The following is an 18703-nucleotide window of genomic DNA, read 5'->3' as shown; positions in this document are numbered from 1 at the left end:
TCACACTGCATGGGAATAATTTAACTCAATCAATCAAAGATTATGTATTGAATTTTAAATATTTTAATTAACACATTTTAACAGTCCTGAATTTTAGTATTAGACTACCTGCAAGTGTTACTTTAAATGTAAGCTCTTGGTGTTAATATGGGCTGGCAGTCTTCATTGTTACTCTATATTTGTGTTCTGAGAAAAACCAGGAAATGTTTGTTAAGAATACAAGGCTGCTTAGCTAAGATTTGTTTATGGAAGATAAGTATACAAATAACCTAAAACATAACAGCAAACAGGAAATTGTACCAAAAATTCAATGCTTCATAAAAGCTTTACTCCCCCTTTCTTTTGTGTAATATTTTTATTTCCTAAAACTAATCTAAACCTATTGATTCAAAAAATTGAAATGTTTATGAGAAAACAGATATCAGCTGAACGCCAGATGCTAAAGAAATCTTCATAATCCTTGCTCTTTAATCATTAAAGTTAAAACTCTAAGTGCCAAAAATTGTCAATCCTTAGTGTTCAGCCATATTCTATTGGTTTTCTATAGTGCCCATCACTGTAGTAGTGTACCCAATTCTTTAGGGCTCTTTAGTCAAGTTCTTGATGCTACGAACATATGTATTTAGCATTAAAATTAATATAGGGCATGATAATCCTGGACATGAATTAAAAAAAAAAAGACAGAAAAGGAGTTAATTAACTGTCAAAACAGTATAGCCTAGTAAGAGTTCACCTTTGCAAGGAACGTTGAAATACAACAACCCATAAAGTATTGGACTATAATCTCAGAGAAGGCAAAACAGTGCAATCTTGAAGTCGTGATGTAGCTGAAAATCCTCATTCAAAATGAACAATCATAGTACATGCACTTTCCAATGTCAGAGCAATAACTGTCTAGTACAAATTATTTATATTTTATTTGTAAATTTGATACCAATACAGCACTCCACATATTAATAACTACTTAAAGGAGGGAAGAACTCTCTATCTTCACAATCTTACAGTTCTGGTTGACTGAAATACACAAGATATACCAAGAACATACAAAAACCTAAACTGTACGGTTGAATACAAAATCCAGAGCACGTTTTCTAACTTTAAGGAAGTGTGCAACTACGCAATCATTAGACTGTAAAGGGCCCAACTCTGCAAAGCGTTACTCAGATGATCAGTCTTTAAACAAGTACCGCCACTGAATTAATGTAGAGAGTATTTTTTCCATGAGTAAGGACTGCTTGAATGAGATGAGGGATTGCAAGATCAGGGCCAAAAGGCAGTTGACGCTTTTCATGGCTAAACTGCAGTTATTTGAATTCACATCCATTTTGTTTGTTACATATGGATTACATGATTATATAGTACGCAGTTTTAAAGTAGTCTATGTTCAGCTGTCCTGATATTGCATGTTCTGCCATTAGCCAAGATCAAAGTTTTGTAACACTTAAGTAAACTTACATCCATCTTCAATAGGAGTCCAATTTTTCCAGTCCATTGCAAGCAGTGAACATACTGCAAGCATTAGGCTAAAGTGGTAACAAAATCCTATGCTCAAGTAACATTTAGCAGCTGATGCAAGCCACAAAAGCAAGGGTGGGGATATAATGACTTGTTGCATTATGCCTAGGTAAAGAAGGGGACCTTCAGTGTGTGTGGTGAAATTTCTAAGAACAACAGGGTGTGAAAAGGATAGAGAGGAAGCCTTAATTTCTGTTCCTTACTTGAAAGTTTCAAACTTAATACTTCTTTGTCTATATTTCCTTAGAACTGGCATTTAATGGTAGAGAAACACTTTATAAGGTATTGTTACTCTTGCTTGTATAAAAGAAAAAAAGACAACACTTACTATTCTATATCCTAGTTTTACAGACAGGAAACTTAATAGAAGCATGAGATTTCTAAATAGTGTTAATTATACCCTCTTCTGTCAATATATGCTACAAGAGTCCTCATATATATCAGCTATTGACACCAGGGTAGTTTTGGTCCATAGTGCTAATAGGAATTGCAATTCCTTTAAAAAAAAAAAAAATCATTTCTTGGTTTCAGTTTGTTAGAAAGCAGTATATACAAGTAGCAAACATTGGAAAAGGTAAGAAAAGGGCTAGAGCCATGAATCAGAAGTGAACTGATCAATACAACCGAACATAGGAACTGTGTAAATTGGTAATTTCATATTTGAGACCGAATATTTAGATAAAAAGCAATTCACTTTACTATTATTTCTATTTCTCTCTTGCTATTATTCAAGATGTGTACATTAATAAGCACGCGTCCTCTCTCACTTCACTCTGATTGATCCAGTAATGAAATCACCACCACGTGATGGTGGCAATATCATATCCTTCACACAGCGCCTTACAACTTCTTTGCAAAATCAAATGGGGGAAACTAAACAGATGTATTAGCAAAATGCATTTAAGTAGTAAATAGAGCATCAAAGGAGGACACAAGTGAAAATTTCCCCCACAGTGTGACCCTCTTTCAAAGGTACAGTAAGTTATACATGTGTTACTCCCTCCAAGTGGTTCAGGAAAAAATATTTCCAATTTAATAAAAAGTAAAAACAAATATACTCCACAGATGCTGAGTCGGGAAACAAAAAATTCCCATGCCTTGCCAAGTCTACTATATTGAAAGTATGCAGCAAGGATATACATTACAAGAATATGCAAATATGCATATTAGCAACAGGGATTGCCCATGAGTAGCTTTATAAAAAAAAATTATCTATATAGTAGCACAGGATATTCCTTATGAGTTGACTGAAAGGTAAAGACACGCATTTGCTCAAAGTCACCTAGAATGATATTTTTAAAATAGTGCCAACAAAATCACTATAGGGGCTTTACAGAAACACAATAAAATACTAATCCAGCAACACTTGACATTTTTAAAAATTCCATCACACCAGGGAACAAAAATTAATAATTTTAATAATCAGCATATTTTCTAAAAATTAGAATAATTAACTTTTGTGTTATATGGCAATGGCTGAAGCTTACTGGAGCCTGATGTGCCAGAATGGATGATTTAAAAAAATATATATATTTATTTTGAAGCACAATACAAGCAAAATGCCAAACAGGATCTAAAGAATTCTGACACTTTCAAACCTTTAGGTAAAGCAAATATTTTGCTGTCCTATCAAAACCATCTTTAAAAAAATGACACTTGCAGGACTGACAGCAGCATTGCTCTATGCTGGTAAACCACTCTCACAAGTGAGCACCAAAAACAAGGAAACATGTGACACCCAGATCTCCATGGATAAGGAGATCAAGTACCCAAAGAAACTTACATGCTTTGGAACAACCAAGTACCTTTAACTAGGCAAGTAACTAATTAACCAAAGCAATATTATATATATATATTTTTTGCAATTTCCCTTTGTTTTATTTAAGGTATAATTTTGCATATTATTGTCAAAAGAACTTTAATATTACTTTGTCAAAACAGTTTGAATCACATTATTCTCCCATTGACAAAACAATTTGAATTTGCACACAAACGAGGCAGAATTTAAAAAAAATCATCAAGTATTTTTCTTACCATCCAGAGGATTGAACCAGAAGGCTGCTCCACCTGCTGAGATCCACTCCATCTGGATTTTACTGTTGCCAGACCAAAATCTCCTATTTTCACTGTGAGGCCTTCATGAAGAAATATATCTAAAAGGTTGTTTAGGAACTTCTGAAGAAAATTTGTGTAAATCAGACTGGATTTTCTATCACCTTTACAAAATGGTTTAGTGTTTCTCATATACCAGTCAGTGTGCAAACCATTTTGCCCAGTTTCTGTATTTGATCTGATTCACTTCATGCATGACCTCAATAGGTGGTAGTTAAAAAACATTTTCCTAGTTTTGAGATAATTATAATCCCAAATCATTCCCCTTTCATTTTGTTCATATTTATTATGCCTACACTACCATAGCTAACACTCAGGGAAAATGCAAATATTTTAGCAGAGGGGCTGGAATAACTATGAGACAGCTCAGTATTATTGTTTAGTGTACTAGCTACTCCTGGGGGAATTCTGCGCCAAAAAATTAAGAATTCTGAAATAAAAAAATTAAAGTTTCTGCGGACAATATTTTCAAATTCTGCATATTTTATTTGTCAAAATAACACTATATAATCACACCAGTTTCAATTATTTTTGGTCATTTATTTCAAAATATCTGTCAGCAAGTATGTCTGTAACAATACAGACAACAAAAAAGATTCAGGAAATGTTTTTTGAAAAATAGATTCCTTACTACTCATATTAATACAGAACTCGGAGTAATAATTCATTTAAACTACAGTACAGAATCATATTTCCCACACCCCTCAGAAGCAGTGCAAAGGATTGGAGGAGTCAGGGGTAACAAAGGAGCTATGGGAGAGGGAAGTAATTGTTGGGAAGGAGCCTGAGTGTGAACTTGGAGGGTTGTTGGGTTTGGATGGGAAAAGTATGGAACAAGTTTATTTTGGGAGGCAGGGAGGGATTGTTAGGGAGCTTCCCCCATGCAGACCGTGGCTGACCCCTAGTCTCTCCCGTTCTGTCAGACATCTGCCCCGTCCACATGTGTTCCTCCACCCCCACTCAGACACTCCCTCCCCCATCCCCATGTGTTTCTGTGCTCCCACTCAGCCACCGTCGTCCCTATGCCCTGTACCCCCTACCCCATCACCATGTGACCCTGCACCTCCCTCCCCCCATGGCCCTGCACCTCCACTCCCATTCAGCCCCTGCCTCAGTCTGTCCTCCCCGAGTAGTCCTTATGAGCTCGTCTGACCCCCCAGCAGCCCCATGCGGACTGTCTCCCCATAGCCCATCTCCTGAACTAGCCCGATAGGCACTGTGAAGAAGGCAGGCTCTCTCTCTTCCCCAGCTGGCCAGGAGCGGCTGCTCTGTTCTAGTGCCACAGTACCCTCTGGTGTGCAAAAGGTGGAATTGCAGCAACTTTCCAGTGGAAGCTTTTTTCTGTGCAAAAAAATTAAAAATATGTGTGGCTCATTAATTATGCACATGCAGTGGTGCAGAATTCCCCCTGGAGTAATTAGCCTTTCACCTCTACCATAGCTAAGTTTAGATCATAACTCTCACAATAGTTTATGTCTGTATCTGCGTATATACCTAAGTAGATGAATAAAGCACACAGTTTATCACAGAATTCAAAATAAGTGGAAGCATTTATCACTGGAAACAGAAACCAAATTAAACTTATCTATCTGGTGCTCATTGTTGGGGGTGTGTGCCAAGAGGCTTAATTTAGGAATTTCACTCATTTGGGAGCTCTACAGTTTGTAGCATGGGATATAAGCCTTATACAGTATACCCATCATTAACAACTCCAACATGTCCTTTAGTAGTGGTATTGTTCCAGAAGGAAAAAACACTTCAAAATCTAATTCAACTCAAATATTGACTAAAAAAAGTAATATTCTGAAAGATTCTATAGATGTGTCAGAAAGAGATATCCCTTACTCTTCTTATGATATCTAGTGAACTTGAGGGGAAAAGCAGACTGAAATAAGTTAATGAAATAAAAGATAGTTGTGATTATAAATGTATCAACAGCAATTTTACACTTAAAATGATTAGTCTTTCATCCTCATTGAAAACATGAACACTCATTTGTTTACTGAACAACTGAAGTTAGTTTTGTAGAAATTCTGCCCTTTAAGAAAAGGGTTTCTCCCCTCCCCCACATTCTTCTGAGGCAAGTTTTAGTTTGTTATTTTGCCAATTTCAGTCAGCATTTTGCTTGGTAGTTTCAAAGCCAGAGACTTGCCATATATTCAGTTCATAAACTGAGCTCCTAGAATAGACATTTTTTTAAAATTACCTACACATAAGCCTCACATATCAAGAAAATAAAAGTGACATGCAAAAGGAAACTGTAGAATCTTTATTCAGTATGAATTATTCAATAGGTATGCTGCTAGGAACATATTAGTCAAGTTCATTATACATTTTCCTTTCCCAATTTTAGAATCAAGAAAATTTTTGGCTCAGTTTCCACCAAAAGTTTCCATCTTTTTTTGTGGTTTTGGTCATCTAATCCCATATGAAAGTAATCAAAAGAAGAGCCTAATTTCTGTCCTAAATAATCTTTCGATGCTGGGCATATATTGGAAGTCAGTCAATTAGATTAAAATAGATCAGGTTTGCATCCCAAGATTGCATATAAACACAGGTAAGAAAGAGTAAGTGTATAAATATATATTCCATACATCTTTACCTGGTTTTAGTTTGGTTTGTTTTTAAATTGTTGTAATTTTAAGTAGGATGTTTCAATTTCACAGAAAGACCTTCACAGTATTTATATTCAGTCATCAGTCTGATACCAATTTAAACAGTTAAAGGAAATTTGACTAAGTAGAGAAAGGATACTATTTGATTTCATGTCTCTGTGGATGATATTCTTTGCATGTAAATAGCTGTGAAAAGAAAAAAAAAAAGTTTTAAAAAATATATCCATTGTTATGTATTTATTTATACATACTAATTTGGCAAACCAAAATTAGTCTAAATACATTTTTTTACAAAAGCTACCTGAATAAATTATAAAATTTTACCACTAAGCGTTTTAGGGACATAGTTCAACTTGTTCTAAACTTAAAACTTGGTGCTAAATGCCCTTTGGCTTGATAGCGTGTATTTAATTTTACCAGTCCACAAGACTAAAGAGAAAATAACCATCATTTCTGTAGGTTCTTCATAAAGCTATTTTTATGCTTATGCTCCATTTGCTGTTTATGTATCAACATTTGCCTTCAATAATGAGAAAATACTAAAGAACTGTCTCATTCCTTTCCATATGAATTGGTCAGTATCTTTTCTTTTAGAACCGCCATAGAAAGGGATGCAACTCACCACTAAGGTAAAATTATCTTTACTAGTATTGCATTCCATTAACCTACATCAACCCAAAATTACACTAGTGAGGTTGAAATCAGCTTAAAATTGTCTGCCGATAAACTAAAGGTTAAACTATATCTTCCAGCTTCTTCTCTGCAAAGCAAAACAAACATTTTCAATAAGTTTGTAATTAGCGATGTGTGTAATATTTGAACTGCCCCCATCTCTGAAAAGCTGTATGACAGTGTTATCTGGTGTCTCAGATTTAAGAGCAAGAAAGAAAAGATTATCTAAAACTCACACAGCATTGTCAAGAATTTTTAGACTTACTGTAATCTTCCTGCAATCCATGCTGACAGATAATTATAAAGGCATACTGGCACCACTGTAAATATATAAGAAACTGCAGGGGTTTTCGATATTAATTATTTTAGTTGCTTACAATTTAGTTTTAAAATTTATTCTGAGCCAAAATGTACAACTATATGCCTAGCAAAAACTGTAAATATATTTCACTTTGTTTTTAAAATCAATTTAATTTGTTAATTTTTATTACATAAAGGGTTACTAGTTTAAGATCCATTTTTATATATAGAAAAGTATTTGATTTTCAATAGAACCCACACAGGGAGACTAGGACTGGCTGGGTAACCATACTGGGACGAGAAGCATGAGAAGTGTGGACTGGTTAGGCAAACAGAATGGACTGAGGTGGGACAGAGACAGGACAGGCACAGGCTGGAGGGGATGGGGTAGAAGAGTCTCTGACTACTAGAAACAATTTCCTTTGATGTCAGCAAATATCTGTGAAACCTCATGGCAAAGCCTGTGCTCCACCTCCTCTAGTGCTAGTGTACATAGAGGAGAATCTATTACTGCTACTAGTTACTCCATTAGCTCAAGTGGCAGAGATCTGAGTGGTATATCTAAAAGTTTCACCGCTGCTGAGAACACACACACGTATCAATATAATGCCACACTGTGGACTTTGTTTTTTCAGTTCGCTTTTTTAAAAGCCTTGGATATTACAAAAAAAAAAAAAAAGACAACCTACATTAGAAAAATATTAAATTTGCAGAATCGGGCACTCAAACATTAGGAAATGCCAGAATTAAGATTTCCAATGCAACCTTAATTCAATCGTCTTGTGCATATACATTAAGATACTGTCTTTGATTACATACTATTTTTCTCTAATTTTTTGTGTATAATACAAATTTACATTTTAAAATTATATGACCAGAAGGATTTTTAATTGTATTTTTAAGAAGCTCTGAAACATTAAAATTTCAGAAACGTTATTCAGTCTTTCAGTCCCCAGTCAACATTATCTTCCCTAATAATTTGTATACCGTAGAGCCTCAGAGTTACGAACTGACCAGTCAACCACACACCCCTCATTTGGAACCGGAAGTACACAATCAAGCAGCAGTGACCCAAGAAAAGAGCAAATACAGTACAGTATTGTGTTAAACGTAAATTACTAAAAAAAAAATAAAGGGAAAGCAGCATTTTTCTTCTACATAGTAAAGTTTCAAATTTGTATTAAGTCAATGTTCAGTTGAAAACTTTTGAAAGAACCACCATAATGTTTTGTTCAGAGTTACGAACAAGCTCCATTCCTGAACTGTTCAAAACTCTGAGGTTCTACTGTAACTCTGAGGGTTTGGTATCATGTTAATATATATTATACATTAAGACAATGTTTCTTGTATGTATAAGTTGCTCCTGAAGAAGATCGGCAGATCAGAATAGACAATTTCTAATCCTACTCACTCCATTCCTTGTGCTGTCTGTCGGGCAATATCAATGAGCTGGAACATTTGGAACTTGGTCTCTTGTACATGCAGGTGCTTATACAGACTGCTCCCTTCGCACCACTGCGTAACAATAGCCAGATTGTCTTTAGTCATGTAGCCCATGAACAGCAAAATATTAACATGCCGGGTCTTCCTAATGGAAGAAGTGGAAAGGAAAAAAACAAACATCTTCTTTTAGACATTTGTAAAGTTCCCTGAAATGTACTCTTGGCTAGGGAGACATCAAAGTATTTAGATCTAGAGTTTAACAAAATTATTTGAGGAGCATGTGGATGCATGTGTGCAAGATGTTATTTTTAGAAAACAACATATCACAATTACCTCTTAAAAACAGGAAAGTTAGCAGACATGTTTTTTAAAAAAAAAAAAACAACCAATTATTAACTTTAAAATGTTTCTTCTTAGTTTCAAGAAAGTTATTTCAGAGTTCAAGTAAAGACAGATTAATACAATACTTAAGTATAACATGACAGAATCAAACTACTATAGCTTCCGTAAAGGTAAATTATCCCTCTCTTCTATGTTAAAGTACTTTGGAAAGGTTAATTGAAATGGTATCAAAAGGTCAAGCTGCAGTTTGCAGATGACATTAAATTGTTCTGGTTCACAGAAAAGACTATGGAGACATGAAAAAATGACAGATTTAAATACAGTGGAGCATTATGCAGCATGATGGCAGACAAATTTAACTTGTGTAGTGTAAAATAATTAAATGGAGGCAAAAAAAGCTATTCCCATATACATAAAATGGCTCTTAATTATTGGACACTGCAGAGGCAGTAATTAAAGCAAAGAGGTTTCCTGAGTTGACTAGGGAATGGATTTTAAAAGTACAAAAAAATACTATGATGTTCTAATAAAAAGCACACCTTAATCTCAAATATTCTGTCCAATATCCATCACCTTACCTAAAAGGTGATGAGATTCAAGAGTTCCAGAGAATGGCAACAAAATTATGGCAAGGTTCATATATGACAAGGGATTACAAATGTTAATACTATTTAGCTTAGAAAGAAGAGTTCAACGGATAATGAATGAGGTATTAAAAATTATAAAGGTCTCAAAACTGATCAGTACCTCTATTATCCTGCACCATGTGATAAGGTGGCACTCAAAAGACAGTAAATTTACAGTCCATAGCAGGAAACACTATACCACTTACTATACAGAAAATTAATTCAACCTGTGACATTCACTTTTGGAAGAGTCAAAAATGCGTTAAAATTAGTAAATGTAAAATTATGCAAATCCATGTTATCAGCTCACCTTAATACAGCCACTTCATTTCTGAAGGCCTGAAACTGTTCTGGGGTTGGATTTACAACTTTTAATATCTTTACTGCTACATCTCCTGCAAATACATTTAACATAAAAGGTTACCAACAACACTGTAACAGTCTTTTAGAGGAGCATTATCATCTTTACACTTAAAAATTCTGAAATTTCTGCACAATACATCTTTGGTAATTTGTACACCGGGAGGTCCACAGACAAAACAGACTTTTGTATTTTCATACAATTAATTTGGTGGAGATGGTATCGTGTAACCCCAAATAAAAGATCAATCATTTTTCTAACTACCTGAAAAGGTTTTTTTCATTATTAAATGGCTAGTAACTGGCTGATGGGATCACATGTGTGATATTAAACAAAGGCCACTGTACAACATACTGAAATCTGAAGGTATAAACAGTTTAGTTATTAATCTAGGGGGAACCCATTAAGTTGTTTTTCCTAAATAAGAGCTATTTGGGGAGAAATGCATCCTCAGCACTTTGTTTCAAGCACTGTATCCACTGTATTCAACAGATTTCCATCAGGAACCCAAATTCTCATTTCTCTTCCTTCTTCCCAGTTTTAGAACAGAAAAATATCTCCTCTTTTAAATTAATAGAATTAGACTTTCATCCCCTCAAAATTAATGTCTAGAGAACAGCAGAATAAACCATGATTTTAATGTTTGAATTACAGTTAGTGGCAAATGAAGCATAATAGTGCATCAGTTTTTTAACCGTTTGATACAGCATATTGCAAAATATTACTTGAAAAGTGAATTCAAATTAACTTGAATGTGAGCACCTGCTTTGGATTGCTGGGCCCTGGGTGCTTTAAGCCTCCAGAATCTCAACACAGTCCAGGCACCATCCTGGCTTGGAGTCTCTACGAACACTCTCAAGATGCAGATCCTCTATTATAGCACCATCTTCCAAGAGTCTGTACTGTAGCTTAAACACATGCTCTGCCAGAACTTGAGCTGTGTGAGCACTCTTGATTTACAGTTTACCTCTTTAGGTCCATGCAAAGTTAAAGCCAGCAGACACACAGAATCTTGTGCTAAATCTATCTAACACACCATTGTTCTTTCCTTAACAGCATAAGTTAACACAAATCTAGATGGAATACACATTTCTCCTGCCTCAGTTTCCTCACCACTTGAGAGTTTTTTAGGCTTGGGCAGTCGTTTGGGGTCCCCAGGATACTTCCCCAGCAGCTCTCAACTTTTCTTCTGAAGCATGGGAGTCTTTCAGCTCAGCTAGTTTTCTCTGAGCGTGGCAGCTCCATAGCTAAACAGGGCAACCCTGCTATGAAAGTATGCCTCTCTTTTCTCCTCGCCTGTCCAAAGCTTCCAGTCTCAGTGAGGCTCTCAAATGTAGATGTCCTCCTACCCTTCCCCACCAGTTCCTTTGTTCTGTTGCTAATTTTGCTTCCTCACTCTCCACTTCACCAGATGCTAAAGACAAGTTGGAGTATCTTCTCCCAGCTCCAGCTAATCCCCATAGTATGCCAACGGTTCAATCAGAGTACAGATATTTAAGTTTATCGACTCTCCATAGTCCTTTGTCTGGTACGTGGATGCTTCAGCCCATGTCAGCAAGTGGTAGATTCCACAGCCAAATAGAGGCACTCCCTGATGCAGCAATTTTATAAACAACTTCATTAGTATCAACCAGAATTCATAAATTGTACAGATTCCCCAAATCATCATACCCCTATTCTTGAACAAATCAGCAACGCTTATGGTGCCTCTAGCTTGGTCTGGAAACATGATTTAGGTTACAGCAATCTGCCCATTTTGTCTCCTTTTATTTAGCTCCTGCTTGGAAGCTTTTAGTACAATGATTATACTATCAAAACAGTTTGACAGAGAGGCCCGTGTTGCTGTTTCCTCAAACCTACACAGAAAAAGATTCAAAGGAAAATAACCCATCTTAATGATTTAAGATCACAATATTTAACTGCATTAAAAAGGATGTGTGCCAAAATATGCTCTCCCAGAAAGCTTTTGTTTAACAAAGTCAGTGACACACCGCAAATCAGACCTAAGTCAAGTACACAAGGCTGATTTTGATTTCACTGACAAACATAATTTAGAACCAAACTGGATCCTATATAGTGACTTCTGTTGTATCTCACTAGATTTAACTTTTACTTATATATAACTGAAGAGAAAAAAGTCATTTTGTTACTATTTAGTATAGTTGAAAAGATCTATTAAAAATAGGGCAAATTTTCTCATGCAGCTAGCACAAGTGTGAGACCCCATTAGTTGATGAGCATACACATAACCATTTATTGTTATATAATGGACTTCATGTACAACTTTACCTGTATTGTGCACACGCAACATATATATTTAAGGTTTATAATCACAAAACCAAACTTCCTGAAAATCTGGTGAATGAAGTAACTCGGTAAAGGGCATATGTCAGGTAAAAAACAAAAACAAAAAAGATTCTTCATAAAATTTTACATTGAAGGACATTTTAAAAATTGACTTTCTCCATTTATAATGGTTTGTTTCTATATTTCACTTGAATTGGACAATGAAAATTAATCAGTTTAATTATTTATAACCAACTGCTATACAGTTTAACTGTCCAGTCCTCATTTATGATGATACAACATTTGAGCTGTAAAATATACAGAGAATATTTTTCCTTTAAAAATATTTTCAATCTAATTTTTCTTTTAACTATGGAAAAATTGCTCTTGATCTTAGGCTTTTTTTCCCATTATTATTATTATTATTTAAACACAAACCCTACATTTGAGATCTAAATTGACTTGGCAATTACAAGTACTGTAGCTATTTTTATGCTCCATATAGTAAAACTCATGTAAACAGATATTTTCCCATCCATATCCAAATTCCATTCCATACATGCTTGTTTCCTTTCTCTGAGATCACCAAGATGACTAAGCTAATTAAAATTCAGTAGGTGAAAATTCATTTAGATTAGTGTCTTTAGCATCAGGATATGGAATTTCTTAATACAAACTCCATTGCTAGCAACTAAATATCCTTTTCAGGAAAAAAGTTATTGTATCGCATATTAGATTGAAGAAAATAAGGCAAGTCTGTTCTAGCATATTGAACACACGATGGAGTTGTGAGATTTGGATTCTACTCTCAGTTCTGCAATGGACTTGCTACATGACCATGGAAAAGTCATGACTTTACTGTGCCTCAGTATCACCAGTTACTAAACAAGAAAATTTATGTTTTGTGCACATCAACAGGCCAAAAGTACTAGAAGTGCAGAGTGTTACTACAGAGTTTCTCTTTGTCTGGATAGCTGCTATTTTACAGTATCAACATTTAAAAAAATACAAAACTAAATGTTTAGTACTTACCATGCCATTTGCCTTTGTAAACCGTTCCAAAAGAACCTGACCCTATTCTGGTCGAGAGCATAACTTCACTTGCTTCTATTTCCCAATAATAACTTGAATCTCTCTGTCCACGAGGCCTCTGGAACACAAATACATATTTAAGGCACAAGCATGTCAACCATTTGGACAGCTATCCTAAGTGTTAACATGGCTAGGTGCCTGGACAATATGTTTCAAGGATTACACCTAAAAATATACTCAACTTGATTCATATTGTCTTAAAAAGATGAACTGTAGAACTGCAACACTGTGTGTGATCTTTGACTAAATGCAAAGATAACTGCCAATATGTTATCTTGTATTCTAACACATACCAGTTTGTTCCTCCATTTTCTTTGCAGGACCCATTTCAGGATTCAATGTTCCTCTTACAGCAGTTGATAACCTCAAAACCAAAAACAGGTAGACAACATTTACCTGGATGATTTTGGCTGCTTATGTTATCAACTGTTGCAAGGGAAAAGCAGAATTGTGATATTAGATCTTCAAAGACAACTGAGTAAAGAATTTTTTTTAAATTAATGAAATGTAATGTAATGTTTACGGACCCTATCAACTTCTTAAAAATTATAAGAGCAGCTACTGATTAAAAATACTCCTGAATAAAAGGTAAATATTTATTAAATGCATTTCAAAAGGCACCCATTGCTAGGGCCCTACCAAATTCGTGGTCCATTTTGGTCAATTTCACGGTCATAGGATTTTAAAAATCATAAATTTCATGATTTCAGATATTTAAATCTGAATTTTCACAGTGTTGTAATTGATGGGGTCCTGACCCAACTCTGAAGGCAGCAGCACAGCAGAAAGAGTGGCATGGTATGGTATTGGCATGGTATTGTATTGCCTTCAAATCTGGGCACCTGGCCAGCAGCTGCCGTTCTCCGGCCACCCAACTCTGAAGGCAGCGCAGAAGTAAGAGTGGCAATACCACAACCCCCCTACAATAACCTTGCGACACCCCCCCCCCCCACAACCCTTTTTTGAGTAGGAAGCCCCATTTTGAGAAACGCTGGTCTCCCCATGCAATCTGTATAATATTGGGTAAAAGTACACAAAAGACTAGATTTCATGGGGGAGACCAGATTTCACGGTCCATGACGCATTTTTCATGGCCGTGAATTTGGTACGGCCCTACCCATTGCCCATGGTAAATGACAGAATACTAGGGTGGCATTTTTAGAAGCCCTTAAGTGACTTAGAAGCACAAGTTCCATTTCAATAGGACTTATTTTCCAAAGCATCTAAGTCATTTAGGTGCATATCATCCACTGGTCAATATTTTGCTGAAGCTATTGACAAAAATACATATTTAGTTATCTTCTTTATTGCAATCTGTTCCTGGACAATTTGAAATTGGAACACCATTTTTTTTTTTTTTTTTTTTTAAAGATACTTAAGGTACTGACAGTGTCTCCAGCAACTGTTAAGGAAAAGTACCCAAAGACCACAACCAGCACAAGTAGAAAAGCATTGATTAGGAAGTGTACAAAATACATACATCTAGATAAGACCTTCACTGCCATATCTGAGTACCTCACAAGCATCAATGAATCCTCAGCAACACTGAGGTATGAAAAAGGAGGACCAAGGGACTTGTCCATGGTTACAAAGGAAATCTGTGGCAAAGCCAGGAACTGAACCCAGATCTCCCAAGTCCCAGACCAGGACCTAAAACTACAAGATCACTACCTCCTAATTCAAAATAATTCAAATTGCCCTTTCATGTTAAAATAACAGCTCTATGGTGAATCAACTTTTACACCAGACTGACATCCCTTACATTTAAAAGGATGCTACAAAGTGATTTAATCCTCTTATTTCACGCATCTTAAAGTGTATAGCAGAATGAAAAATGCATTCCTGATTCCAAATCTTTTTTCCCCCCTAAAACTGAACACAGCAGCTCTGAATTGTTAACAACACATGAACACTACACTTGGTGCATAATTCAAAGTAATACGTATGCACCATCACCAAACGGGAGGTCCTGCAGGGAGGTCTGAGCCTCGCTGTACAGCCCAGAGAGCAGGAGCCACGAAGCTATTCTCATGGACACCGCAGAGGCCATGGACCGCGCGGCCGTGTCTGCTGCATCTAAAGCTCCCTGCAGGGTTGCCCTGGCAGCTGCTGTGCCCTCCTCCACCAGCGCTTTGGACTCCTTCTGGAGGGAGTCCTTGAACTTGGGCAGGGAGCCCCACAGACTGAACTCAGACCGGCCGAGGAGAGCCTGGGCATTTGCCACCTGTAACTGGAAGCTCGAGGACAAATACATTTTTCTTCCAAATGAGTCCAGCCTACTTGAATCTTTATTTTTCGGGGTAGGAGTTGGTTGGCCCTGCCGTTCCCTGTGGTTGACCAACTCTACCACCAGGGAGTTAGGAGCAGTGTGGGTGTATAAGTATTCATGCCCCTTGGTGGGTACAAAGTACTTGTGTTCCACTTTCTTAGAGATGGGGGCCAATGAGGCCAGGGTTTGCCACAGGGCATCTGAAATTTTTGCCACCATTCGTGGAGAGGTAAGGCCACCCTGCCCAGTGCCGAGGAACACAATACATTAAACAGGGAGTCCGAGGGCTCCTCCATCTCCCCTGCTTGGAGGTGGAGGCTTGATGCCACCCTTTTTAAGAGTTCTTGGTGGGCCCTAAAGTCTTCCTGCGGGATGGAGGAAGGAGGAGCCGTAATCGCCTCATCCAGGGAGGGTGAGGAGGGCAGCACGGTACTTTGTGTGTCCACTGGCATCGGAGGGTCCACCACCTGGTCGGTCTCCGGGCATGGTGCCGAGGATGTACGTCCCACCAACTCCTTCCTCAGAGGTCTGGAGAGGGAACTCAACCAGACAGCCTGGTGGGTGTCGAGGGCGATCCACGTGGACTTTGCCCTGAACGGTCACTGGGCAGCGAACAGCGTTGGGAACATTCCCTCGACCAAGAGTGGTACCAAGCCAGGGGTGACTGCGGAGATCCAAGAGGCAGCTTGCCTCTGGAGCATGGGGCCAACATGGACGTTGCTCCTGGTACCGGCATGGACATAACATCACGGGCCGCCTGCAGGGCCTCCGGACATCTGGGGAGGCCTGCTCTGAATAGGCCGGGCTACTATGCTTGACTTGAGTTGGAGGCCTATGGGGATCAAGGACTGCCCAACATGGGTCTAGCCTCTGTTCTGGGTTTACTCCGGTGCCGCGGTGAAGGAGGCCTCTTTCTAGCCTTCTTGGCATGCCCCGTGGACGAGGAGAGGTACCAACTAGTCAATGGTGCAGAAGGGTCGCCGCACACTGACACTGCGGTGCCCGGAGCCGACTTGGAGCGGCGAACCGGAGCCGGGGTCAGCGCCGACTCCATCAGAATAGCCCGGAGCCTAATGTCCCTTTCTCTCTTGGTCTGAAGCTTAAATGACTTGCAAACCTTGCAGCGATCACTGAGATGGGTTTCCCCCAAACAGCATAGACAGTCCGCGTGTGGATCACTCAGTGGCATAGATTGCCTACAAGTGTCACAAGACTTAAAACCTGGGGCACGGGGCCTCTTACTAAACAACTAACTAGCTACAAGTATCAGAGGGGTAGCCGTGTTAGTCTGAATCTGTAAAAAGCAACAGAGGGTCCTGTGGCACCTTTAAGATTAACAGAAGTATTGGAGCATAAGCTTTTGTGGGTGAATGCCCACTTCATCAGCCCCCACTCCAAGGGTTGCTAGGGTGCTCCCCTACAGATACTACTAGGGGAAAAACTTCTGGAACCAGTGCACGTGGCGAACACACACACCTACTGTGGCATACGCACGAGCAATCACTCAAAGAAGAACAAATACTACAGTGCTTACAATTTTGTTTTTTTCTTGTGTGTTGGATCCAGGAGCCCTCTCTCTTTGGGCTGGCACTGGGGTTTTGGATTGAGACCAGCCAGTTGGGCTTATATTGTTGGGACTTCCAGACAGAGCTGACGGTGAAGCTTAATACACAAAAACAAAACAGGAAATTATGAACAAGAGAAAATAAATGTAGAGTAAAAGAAAGAATTCTAACTATTTTATGTACGGAAACCTTACCTGACTCACTGTGGCTTCGAATTGCATCCTAAAAAGGGAGAGAAAATTAAAAAAAAAAAAAAAAAAATTATATATATCAACATTTCATAAGATGTCAGACAAAGTGTGGAGGGAGGAAAGGGGTCTGGAAATCAGATATCAGAAAATGTAGATCACCCATGAAATGGTGCTAAAGAGCTTTGATTCAGAGCATCAGATTACTGACCAGTATCTTCCAAAAGAGAATGGTTTAGATATTTTAGAAGTCACAAGAATCCAACTGTTACTTGCTGAAAACATCTAGTTTGCCCCCTTTTCAACCTGGCTCTAATCACGAGCTTGCACAATTAATTTACATAATTTTCATGGGGAAGTTAAACTATATTGCTATACAATCGCTCCTGCTGAATAAGAACCTCCTTGTCAAAGAAAATACTAAACATGTTTTTGATATTCCCAGCCATTGCACTGTCTTGTGAAACCGTTATGCACCCCTGAATTTCAAATAGGTACATAATTCCTACCATGGTCTACTACCTACAGTGAGTGCATTTAGAAAATCATTATTATTTTGGTACTGCATTGAGAGAGATTCCTTCTATATATAATGGGGAATATTGTTAGAATGTGAACAAATTTTAAAACCAGTAAACACTTTGGAAGTACATACACCCACTGTACCATGTGAGACTGCAAAAGATTGAGATTTGCACTCTAATACCAAAGTAAATAAATTCTCACAAGATTTACATCGTTGACCAAAATACAACTCTAAGTTAGCTAAGTACTATACAAAGCAAGAACATGCACTACAGAAATGTCAAATATTGAAAAAGAGTTAATAGAAGTCAATTCAAATCTTCCAACCAACTATCCACAGATGACATTTAGATTTCATGGCAGAGCAGAACAACCTACAAGTACCCTACATGAAGGCTTATGGATAATGCATACTAATTCTATTAAGGTAAGCAACACATTTTTAAAGAGTTGTCCTAATTATAATTCCTAAAGATTCATTCAGAAAGGGATGCTGTCATGGCTAGTAACAAACTTTGACTTATGACCTGTGTTTTGAATCAAAACATTCACACATTCCTGCTGTGCTTCTCTGCTCTAATCTTCAACAGATTACAATATGCACAAATCTAACTCTTTGAAGCATTCTTGCATTATACTACCTGTTCAAGAACAGACACAACCAGGCAGAAAGCAGAAAACTTTATAAGAACCTGCAATCGGTACCAGTGATGGATTTTGTACAGCTGCCCAGGAGTGTAATTTCAGTCAAATGAGTTGAAAAACTCAGCTACTTTAAAGAAAGCCATTTTA

At 37.6% G+C, this 18703-nt stretch overlaps 1 protein-coding gene across 22 annotated transcripts in view; it reads right to left on the bottom strand.

The window, feature by feature from the left end:
* Positions 1-18703, bottom strand: part of RAF1 (Raf-1 proto-oncogene, serine/threonine kinase) — an 89118-nt gene that overhangs the window by 18537 nt on the left and 51878 nt on the right. For all 22 annotated transcript variants that reach the window (XM_065553091.1, XM_065553087.1, XM_065553092.1 and 19 more), the window contains 7 exons: positions 17393-17420; positions 17168-17295; positions 13305-13422; positions 9936-10020; positions 8626-8802; positions 6382-6428; positions 3550-3668 (listed from right to left, as the gene is read on the bottom strand). In XM_065553091.1, the coding sequence (XP_065409163.1) occupies positions 3550-3668; positions 6382-6428; positions 8626-8802; positions 9936-10020; positions 13305-13422; positions 17168-17295; positions 17393-17420 (702 nt within the window). The remainder of the gene's footprint in view (positions 1-3549; positions 3669-6381; positions 6429-8625; positions 8803-9935; positions 10021-13304; positions 13423-17167; positions 17296-17392; positions 17421-18703) is intronic.

This window comes from Chrysemys picta, chromosome 7 (assembly GCF_011386835.1).
Source record: "Chrysemys picta bellii isolate R12L10 chromosome 7, ASM1138683v2, whole genome shotgun sequence".
Taxonomy (NCBI): domain Eukaryota; kingdom Metazoa; phylum Chordata; order Testudines; family Emydidae; genus Chrysemys; species Chrysemys picta.
The sequence above is the reverse complement of the archived record's forward strand: the minus strand, read 5'-3'. Positions and strand labels throughout refer to the sequence as shown.